Source organism: Anolis sagrei, chromosome 4, assembly GCF_037176765.1.
Source record: "Anolis sagrei isolate rAnoSag1 chromosome 4, rAnoSag1.mat, whole genome shotgun sequence".
NCBI classification, from domain to species: Eukaryota; Metazoa; Chordata; class Lepidosauria; order Squamata; family Dactyloidae; genus Anolis; species Anolis sagrei.
In genome coordinates this window covers 17,164,944-17,175,438 of record NC_090024.1, presented here as the reverse complement: position 1 = coordinate 17,175,438, position 10,495 = coordinate 17,164,944, and the positions used below count along the sequence as shown (strand labels likewise).

The following is a 10,495-nucleotide window of genomic DNA, read 5'->3' as shown; positions in this document are numbered from 1 at the left end:
GTAAGTAAAGTAACTAGCAAGTCACGGTCAGCAACAGTACCTTCTTGCTTCCTAATGGGATGCATTGAGAGGCAGTGTCTCATAATATACAGCCAGCATGGCTGCTAATAATTGGGGCTATTCTCCTTTTAAAACAGATTGGTGGTAATCATTCACTAGTTGGCTATCACAATAACAGTTACCTATTTGTCAACGTAATAGGGTCTTCCTAAGTCCAAGTTAACCTGATGGCAGTTAACAACAAAGTTGTAGTTACGTACTATCTTTGTAAACATAGCTCCAATGTGGAAAGACTTGGGAGCGGTTATCATAGAATCACAGAAGAAACCTCATGGGCCATCCAGTCCAACCTCCTGCCAAGCAGGAAAATAGCATTCAAAGCTCCCTTGACAGATGGCCATCAAGCCTGTTTAAAAACCTCCAAAGAAGCATGGCTATAAATGATGTTCTAAGGAGGCCTTCTCAGAGAGCCAGACAACAATGGAAGAGCTGGAGAAAGGAGGTGGGTAGTGGACCCTCCAACCCTCCTTCCATGTTTGTGGGGAGGGATTCACCAAGAGAGGAAGGCAGACTCAGAGGAAGAAGGCATACCTGGGTAATGCCCACTATATATATTAGTTAGTAGTTGTGTGCATTCAGGGTAAACCTTCATTTGTTTCGTGTTCCGGCTTTTGGTGGGCTCCCTGATCAATTTCTATTGAGCCTCCTGAAATCAGGAAGGGCAGATTTTTGTTTTTGTGTGCCGAAAGATTTGTTTTCTTTTGGTCCACTATTAGGGGTGGGGGGGCTTCCCACCCAGGCTTCCCTTCCCAGTGAGCGCTTTTGGATGTTTGCCTCACCTTTATCTGGGGAGTCAAAGGGCTCCCTGGCTGGGGCTAAAGACCCATCATGTTGGCTGCCAGTCGTCTTGCGCTGCTACCCAAAGCGTAGGCCCAAAGTGCCCAGGCCTGCCAGGACCTACACCCAAGCACCAAGTAAGCAGTGCTCCTTACTCGATGCTCGGCTACTCTCAAGTTCTCTCTTGGACACTTATCTTGCTATAAGAATAAAAGACGGAATTATAGTGGTTTCATGGAAAGCACAGCACTTCATCTTTTAAACAGGTCACAGAAGTCCTCCACCCCTATTCAATCAACTTCTATCCCTTCCTTTTTTACTGTTGGCACAGAACACAAAGTGGATATTGTATACATGAAAACCCATGTTTTTCAAAACCAGAACTTTATTCAACTGTTGGAGATCTGTGCAGCCCGTTGTGGGTTCAAGGATTAGCAAGTGGCCCCCAGGAGATACCGAAGATGACGACTCCTCCCAGACATGAATTCTCCTCTAGTTAACAAGATGCAGAGCCAACCTTAGGAAATGGGGCTACAAAGTGGAATCCACAACATGTGAGTGTGGAGAAGAGCAAACTACAGACCATCTGCTGCAATGCAACCTGGGCTCTGCTACATGCACAATGGAGATCTCCTTATAGTAACACTAGAGGCACTCCAAGTGGCCAGCTACTGGACAAAGGACATCTAATCGACTACCAAACCTGCAAACTTTGTGTTTTGTTTGTTTGTTTGTTAAAAATGCAATACAACAGTTTAGTTTGTTCCTGACACAATAAATAAATAAAATAACTAGTTAATAAAAAGCCATACAGGTGTCTGGGATCAACTGAATACATTTATTTAAAAGCAATTTTAAATATTAAAAAAGTAGAAATTAACACATACAGTACTCAAACGGTCACATTAAACACGTAAAGAGACAAGTATACTGATGTATAATGACTGTAACATTCAAATAAGACTTCAGTTTCCAACTCGTGGCACTATCAGATCTGCTGTCTATACATGTTGATGTGCTATGTCATAAAAAAATAAATAGTAATTGCTGTTCAACAGTAAAATAACACACCATTTGCCGAACATACTTCCCTCTCCCACTGGGGGAAAAAAACCCCAAACAGACAGACTTTTCCAAATATGTCATGTACAAAATTGCAGATAGTGGCTCTGAGTTTAAATTCAACACTGTATTCAAACCCAACCTATATATCATACATTGTATTTTAATTCTCCTATGGACTTTCAAATCACCCAGAATAGTTAACTCTTGTTCCTGCTGGAACTCACTTTAGTTTTTTAAAAAATTCATATTCTACTTCAAAAAGCATACAAAATAATAGACATTTGACTCTACATCATTTTACACATTTGAATCTTCATTATAGCATCTGCTTTTTTGTCTCCCCTTTAAAGCAGTTGATTTTTGAGATTAGGATATATTTGACAAATAAGGTAGATCAGTTTTGTTCTTTAATACATATATATATGAAGAACGCTGCATTGATGAGCTATATGGAGTAGGAACTTAGCTTTGATATAAATAGCATATTTCTGGAAACACTGAAATCCGTAACAGTGCAGAGTTGATGCCGGCAGGCTCACTCACCTGGATGCTTGCTTTCAACAGAACGTATCATGATCAGAGCTTGGACATAATGCATTAAAAAAACAAAACAGTGCATTACCTGGAGTTTGTTGCTTTACATAATAATGACTGCAAATCTTCATTTTTTTTCAAAAACGCACGAGGAATACTAACTTGCAAAAGGATAATGGGGTTTTTCTATTACTTGTTTCAAGGTGAGAGGAACATAGTGGAAGGAATCACTTGGCTGGCCCAATTCATCATGCTGTGGCCACCTCTGTTTGTGAGTAAGATATAGTGGGCAACAGCAAAGCTCAGCTGGAGAAGTGAACAAAGAAAAGGCTGGAGATGGAAACAATGATAAATAATGTGCTTTTCTTAAAGTTGTAGGATTGGCCTTGGTTGGTCTTTCATTCAGCCCCAGCTCTGCAGCCTGAAGGATGGTTGGAGGAAGGACCATTGGGACCAAGATTAAGATTCATAGCATACGAAGTCCAGAGAGACAAATGGGATTGTTCTCTCCAAACCCATGTTTTTTTCTTTAATTGGACAATTTTTTGTCCTTAGAATTACCAAAAGCTTCTCCAATGTGATTGTTTCTCCCAAGGAAGAAATGATGTCCACCAGGCAGCCATATTGGGAGGAAATGCCCCTTCCATCTCTGCAGCCGCCCATCCTGCCATAGAGTCAGGTGGATGGCCAAAAGAGGAGTTTACCTGTTGTCTCTCTTGCCCACAGGTAGCCTAAACACAGTGTGTGGTGGGCCAGCCACATGAACGCTCAATGGCATCCTTCCTTCTAAACTACTATTTGACCACATTTCCAACAAGTGATGCAGAAACCCAGAAGACCCCAGTGGTGCAATTGGTTAAACCCTTGTGCCAGCAGGACTGCTGACCGAAAGATCGACGGTCCAAATCCGGGGAGCAGAGTGAGCTCCCACTGTCAGCTCCAGTATCCCATGAGAGAAGCCTCCCAAAGAATTGTAAAACATCTGGGCATCCTCTGGGCAACATCCTTGCAGATGGCCAATTCTCTCACACCAGAAGTGACTTGCAGTTTCTCAAGTCGCTCCCGACACACACAAAAATGCAGAAGCCCCATTCCCGATTGAAAGGAAGTGCCCTAAACCTTGTCCTTCTTCTACCTGTTACAATAAAAACCGATGAAGCCTTGGTTTCGTAACACATCACTTCTGAGCATTGCTTCCATGAAGCAAATATTTAAAAAATCACTTTCCAATAATAGCTGATAAATGTTGTTTCTCTTCATGCAAGATTTCTTAGACTGATTATGTTTTTTGTATGTTAGCCATTAAAAAAAGAAAACAAATATTCACTGAGTACAGGGTGGTACAACATTGAAAGTGAAAAACTCAAGGGAGATTAGCTTGAAACTGTGTTCGAGTCAAACGAAACATTTTGACATGGAGTCATAAGAATCTGACACAGAGGACAGGAAACTTGTCCTATTGTCAAAGTCAATAACTTTAAAGAGTATTCTATGCCCACAAACCAACAAAAATATGCAAGAAGCCATGTAAAAAAGTTTTATATTGATCACAAACAAAGCATGGTTTTTCTGCTTTATATATGATCCAAAGGAATGGCCCTTAAAAATAAGTGACAGAGAATATGAGAAAGAAATCTGTCTCTAATACACGTGTTTTAGGTGCAAGTAATGCAGTATTAAAACTCTAAAGCGATCACAAGTCACAGCACACCTTGTGGTTCCACCAATGCTGGCAGATTCTCAGCGTTCACCCAAATTCATTATTAAGACTCAGTATCAGCATTAAGTAAATACAGGTACAACTGAATGGTCCCATTGATTCAGCGTTTCTCAACCTGGGGGTTAGGACCCGGGGGGGGGGGGTGTCATAGGGATCGCCAAAGACCACCTGGAAACACAGTATTTTCTGCTGGTCATGGGGGATCTGTGTGGGAAGTTTGGCCCAATTCTATCGTTGGTGGGGTTATGCTTGCGGATAAACAGTATTTGATTATGTTTTCTTGCCCTGGTGAAGGGAGTTGGACGGGATGGCCTTAAGTATTTTCTATTGGTCATAGGGGTTCTGTGTGGGAAGTTTGCCCCAATTCTGTCGTTCGTGTGGTTCAGAAAACTCTTTGATTGTAGGTGAACAATAAATCCCAGCAACTACAACTCTTAAATGTCAGAGTCTATTCTCTCCAAACTCCACCAGTATTCACATTTGGGCACATTGAGTATTCATGCCAGGTTTGTTTGAGTCAACGATGTTCTCTGGATGTAGGTGAACTACAACTCCAAAACTTAAGACCAATGCCTACCAAACTCTTCCAGTATTTTTTGTTGAATCCTGTGTGCCAAGTTTGGTTCAATTCCATCGTTGGTGGAGTTCAGAATGCTCTTTGATTGTAGGTGAACTTTAAATCCCAGCAACTAAAACTCCCAAGGGACAAAATCCATCCCCCACAACCTGACCAGTATTCAAATTTAGGCGTATTGGGTATTTGTGCTAAATTTGGTCCAGTGAATGAAAATACATCCTGCCTATCAGGTATATTACGATTCATAACAGTAGCAAAATTACAGTTATGAAGTACCAACAAAAATAATTGTATGGTTGGGGGCCACCACAATATGAGGAACTGTATTAAGGGGTCACGGCATTAGGAAGGTTGAGAAACACTCCATTAACTAATAGCTGATCTTTCTTTGACAAAACATTTCATTTGTTTGGGCTTCTCCAGGCCAAAAGAAAACCATCATTACATTATTATGTTTTTGTATGCCGAAGGGGCAAATTTCCTTGCCACAAAGTGGTTTTCGAGATAGGCCAATTAGCACGCAAAGATTTATGGTAACTGATATTGTTCACTGAGGTGGGAAATAATTGCCACAAGGCTGCACTGCTTTCAAAAAAGACATTTTAAAAAAACTCACAAGTTGACAGATGGCTCTTAACATTCCTGCATGAACAAAGGTTGTAAGGAAGCACGTGAAGGCATGCAGATGTAGACAGACTTTTTTCTTTGACTCCCTGGTTGAGAGAAAGGAAACCTCTAGCCCAAAGCCCCATATGATCTTATTCTTTGGAGACTATCAGATGGTTGTTAAGTGAGGTAAATATCACAGGGATCAACTGTTAACAACTACATAATACAGACACATAAATGTTGATCACACACCATAATATACGACAACTAGTCTGTAGCATCAGTGAATATTTCTTTTGTTGGATGTGCACACTGAACACTTTTTTCCCCTTCAAAACAAATACCAAAGAAGTGGAGTTTCACAAGCTGTTACGTGTTTACATTGGTCGCTGTAAACTGGGCCGTCAATGAGCCAAAGCCGTTCGTTTTGAAAACGGAACCTAACTCTCTGCTAGTTATTTAAGAATACTGATCCGTTAGGAATGGTAACATCTGTACAGTTAAATAGGACTGAATGAGACCTTCCATATTTAGAAAGCTGGTAGTTCATACACACAGAAAGAGATGTAAGTGCTTGATGCCAAGGATGGCTTGAGCAAACCCAGTAAGGCGTGCCAGGTCCCAAGGCTACCATAATACTGGCAAAGGCGGAGTAACACCATTTATTTACAGGACACATCACCTTTGTAGGGTGAGCCATGAGTTCTTATTCTATTAACAGCAATTATATATACATATATATCCACAAATTGTGCACAGAATTACAAGGATGCAGCAGCTGTTTGCTTCGTGCTAAAAGCCCGTCTCGCAGGAAGGATGTGCAATGCTCAAGTTTCCAGTCTGGCTTAGTCTGACAAAATGTGGACGAAGGATACTGGGAAAACCCCTTTCCGCTCCGGTTCTCCTTCAATGTGGCCAATCTGCAAAGAAGAAACAGCGTTTCATTGGGAGGCAAGAGTTCATAGCATCATTGAGTTGGAAGAGACCTCGTGGGCCATCCAGTCCAGGAAAATCACATTCAAAGCACCCCTGACAGATGACCATCCAGCCTCTGTTTAAAAGCCTCCAAAGAAGGTGCCTCTACCACACTCCGTTTGTTCCACTGCTGAACAGTTCTGCCAATTGTTCACTTCCACAAATCTTTCAGGTATCCTCTGACCTCTGCAGGAGTCTACCGTATACCATGCAGCTGTGGACTGGTCTACATAGGGACCACTAAATGCAGCACTGCCAAACACGAATCAAGGAACATGAAAGGCACTGCAGATGAACTCAACAAGAGAAGTCAGTCATAGCAGAGCATCTGATGAACCAACCTGGACATAGGATATTATTTGAGAACACAGAAATGCTGGACCTCACCAACAACCACCATGTCAGACTACACAGAGAAGCCACTGAAATCCACAAGCATGAGGAAACCATGAAAATAAACAAAACCTGGGTACCAGTATTTTTAAAAACTCTAAAATAAGGACAATAAATAAAGAACAAAATTCAGAAAACTGGGGAACTCCAGACAAGAAACAATCAGGGCCATCTAACACCTCCCAACAAATGATTCTTCCAGGCAGGAATCAGTGAGGCCTTGAAGCTACATCAAGGTGAGTAATTGCAACATTCACACTTGCTTCCTATAGAAAAAGAGTTCTTTCTTTCACCCTGGACATTCCACAGATATATAAACTCCATTTTCCTAGTTTCCAAAAGACCTCACAACCTCTGAGGATGCCTGCCATAGATGCAGGTGAAGCGTCAGGAGATAATACTTCTGCAACATGACAATACAACCTGGCAAACTCACAGCAACCCAATCTTTCAGCTGCTTCCACAAAATGAGTCAACAGTTCCACACTTCTTTAGTGCTAACATCTATATCAGGCATGGGCCAATGTCAGCCCTCCCTCCCAGTGTTTTAGGCTTCAACTCCCACAATTCCTAAAAGTTAAGAGAGAATGCTTTTGGAACATGAACATACAGCCTGGAAAACTCACAGCAACCCAGTGATTCTGGCCATAAAAGCCTTCGACAATACAAAGTCAATGCTAAAACTACTCCAACACCAACAGAGCTGCATTTGATATTTAAGCGACATAATATGACTCACAACTATACACAAAATAAGAAGCAAGATGGCAGAAGTTAAAACGATATATGATAACATTTGGCAATCCTTGAAGATACTGTGTGATAAAGGGCTTATACCAGAAAGATACATACCCACCACTCTTGGTCCTCTTCACCTGTGACAATAATAACTTCACCTTCAACAAATGTGAGTTCGTCATCATTATCTGCTTGGCAGTCATAGATTGTCTTCACTCGCCTAACTTTGTTCTTGCCCTTCAAAAAACATATTCTAGTTAAAGCAGTAAAAATACACTGTTCCGCATTTTTCTTTGGTAGTACTAAATCCAATGAGCATTGTAATTACATTTATATCTATGTGTAGTACAAACCTTGATTCAGTTATTTACAGCAAGGCTGCAGAGTATGCCTGTCCTGTCCTGTTTGACACTAGTCTGCCCACATGAAGCAGGTGAACATAGCATTGAACAGAACATGCAGAATAATCACAGAATGTCTGTCTCAAACTTACACCTGTTGATAAACTCTGCAAGCTAGCTGGCATTGCCTCCTCTCCCTTGATGTGCGACGGGAAGTTGCTGCTAAGGTTGAACATTGTGAAAGCCACCTACAGCATGGCTATCGGCCTCCTCCCAGTAGACTCAAATCAGGGAAAGCTTCATGAGAACCATCACTCTGCTTAATGTTCCCCCAGTAAAAGCAAGAGTATCTCTCTGGGCAGCTAAACCAGAAAATCTCAACTGGATGACCCCCCACAAGGGTCTTCCTTTAGGGGAAAAGCAAGAATGGGCAACTTGGAAGTCCCTGAACAGACTCAGAAGTAGAGTGGGCAGATCAAAAGACAACCTGGCAAAATGGCACTACCTAAAAGAATCCTCCACCTTGTGAAACTGTGGAGCAGAACAAACAATTCCGCATCTGTATGCTTGCCCACAATGTCCTGCCGGATGTACAGAGAATTGTTTGAGGCTACAGACAATGCAGTCTCTGTTGCCCACTTTTAGTCAAAAGATATTTAGCCATTGTGCTCCTTCTATTTTTATCAGTTTTATACTAATTCATGCAATGCTTTTGATATGAAATAATAAGCTAAATTAAAACTTCAATTTAGAGTTGCAAGTTCACTTCTAAAATACGGGCATTCCCCAAGTTACAAACATCCAACTTACAAATGACTCATACTTAAGAATGGGGATGAAACAACAGGAAGTGAGAGAAATCTACCCCAGGAAGGGAAAATCATTCCTGAAAGAGTTGTTATCATGAGGCAGAACCTCAACCAATGGCTGATACCAAATGAGAGACTCCTCCCAGGGCACACAGAAAACTGGGTGACCTGGAAGGCGCTGAACAGACTGCGCTCTGGCACCACGAGATGCAGAGCCAACCTTAAGAAATGGGGCTACAAAGTGGAATCCACGACATGCGAGTGTGGAGAAGAGCAAACTACAAACCACCTACTGCAATGCAACCTAAGCCCTGCTAACATGCACAATGGAGGACCTTCTTGTAGCAACACCAGAGGCACTCCAAGTGGCCAGCTACTGGTCAAAGGACATTTAATCAACTACCATTTTGTCTGTCTGTTTGTTTGTTTGTGTGTTTAAAAATGCAATGCAACTGTTCGGTCTGCTCCTGACACGATAAATAAGTAAATAATGAGGAAAAGGCGTCTCCACTGAAGCTTCCTCACCCATCCTTGCTTCCACAAGCCAAATTTTCCAAAATCTAAGGATCACAGGGACAGAAAGTGGGGTGAAATCTTCCAAACAGGGGCACGGAGAGCAAAAGAAACACCACAGGGGTGTTAACCCTTCCTTGTACTATCCAAAGCTAAAAAATAAGTATTTTTGGCTGGAGTTAGACTTAAAAAACATACCTGTTCCAACTTACATACAAATTTTACTTAGGAACAAACCTACAGAATCTACCTTGCTTGTAACTTGGGGATTGCCCGTAAACCCATTGAGATAATGGAAATTTTGTAAATCAACACCCATTCTATTGATAACATGAGATTGACAACTGTATTTAAGCTAGATATTTATTTTATTTAATATTAATGTAGTAATGTATTTCCTTCAGTTCTTCTAAAATTTCCATCACACTGAACTCCAAAAGAAGTAATGTACACTGCTCACGGGACACCTGAAAATCAGTGGTACTGTTGTAACGAATTACAGAAGTAGCAGCAGGTTTAGTGGGCAAGTCCTATGTTAAATTGAATTTTAATGTTTGTATGTTTTAGTTTTTAATTTACATATTGTCTGATCTTTGAGAGAGAAGAAGTGGTATATAGATACGAATACTCATAGTATTACATGGTGTATAATTGGGATGATACCAACACCCATCCAGAGGTTTTCTTCCTCCCTTTCCCACTGATACAATGATTCCTGTTCTGAAAAATCATGATTTGTTGGGCAGGAGATTCCCTCACTAACCCTGCATGGCATGAAGAAACTCTTTCACAATTTGGTCAGTTTGGAGAAAAAAACTCTACAGGGTGACTGGCTGCTAACTTGTTTTAAATTTACACAGTTCCTGTTTCACATGTGCAGGCATGCCTTGCCTTAAGGCCCTTCACTTTAGAGAACTTCACTACATGTTCAATTCATATCTATTATTTTTGGCAGTGATGTGTACATCGGCTGAATCCAGGCTAAATCAAGCGGGCCAACCACTGCCATTTTGTTATCATAAGTCTATAAGCATGTTTGTAGGTTTTTACATGTAGTTGACAGGTGAAAAAAGAAAGGCGGTGATTCACTGTAGGATGATATTCACTTTATGCTGGTGGTTTGGAATCAAAACTACCATAATACCAAGGTATGGTTGTATGTGCTTTTAATCCATTTCCTGTATTCATTTCCATTACCCTCTTTTTATATAAATGTTAATATCATGATGTATATATGCACATGTAGTTTTAAATACATTTTTCTGCTCTTATCTTGTGTAACATTAATAACATAATTTACCAGCACAGCTGGTAAATCATGTTATTAATGTTACACAAGATAAGAGCACACCTGGTAAATCATCAGCAATTATAAGATCAACCG

General features: G+C 40.9%; 1 protein-coding gene across 5 annotated transcripts in view; it reads right to left on the bottom strand.

Moving 5' to 3' along the window:
• Positions 1-1,656: 1,656 nt before the first annotated feature.
• Positions 1,657-10,495, bottom strand: part of ASAP1 (ArfGAP with SH3 domain, ankyrin repeat and PH domain 1) — a 178,994-nt gene continuing 170,155 nt past the window's right edge. For all 5 annotated transcript variants that reach the window (XM_060775871.2, XM_060775877.2, XM_067467283.1 and 2 more), the window contains 2 exons: positions 7,563-7,685; positions 1,657-6,262 (listed from right to left, as the gene is read on the bottom strand). In XM_060775871.2, the coding sequence (XP_060631854.2) occupies positions 6,188-6,262; positions 7,563-7,685 (198 nt within the window). In that variant the 3' untranslated portion in view covers positions 1,657-6,187. The remainder of the gene's footprint in view (positions 6,263-7,562; positions 7,686-10,495) is intronic.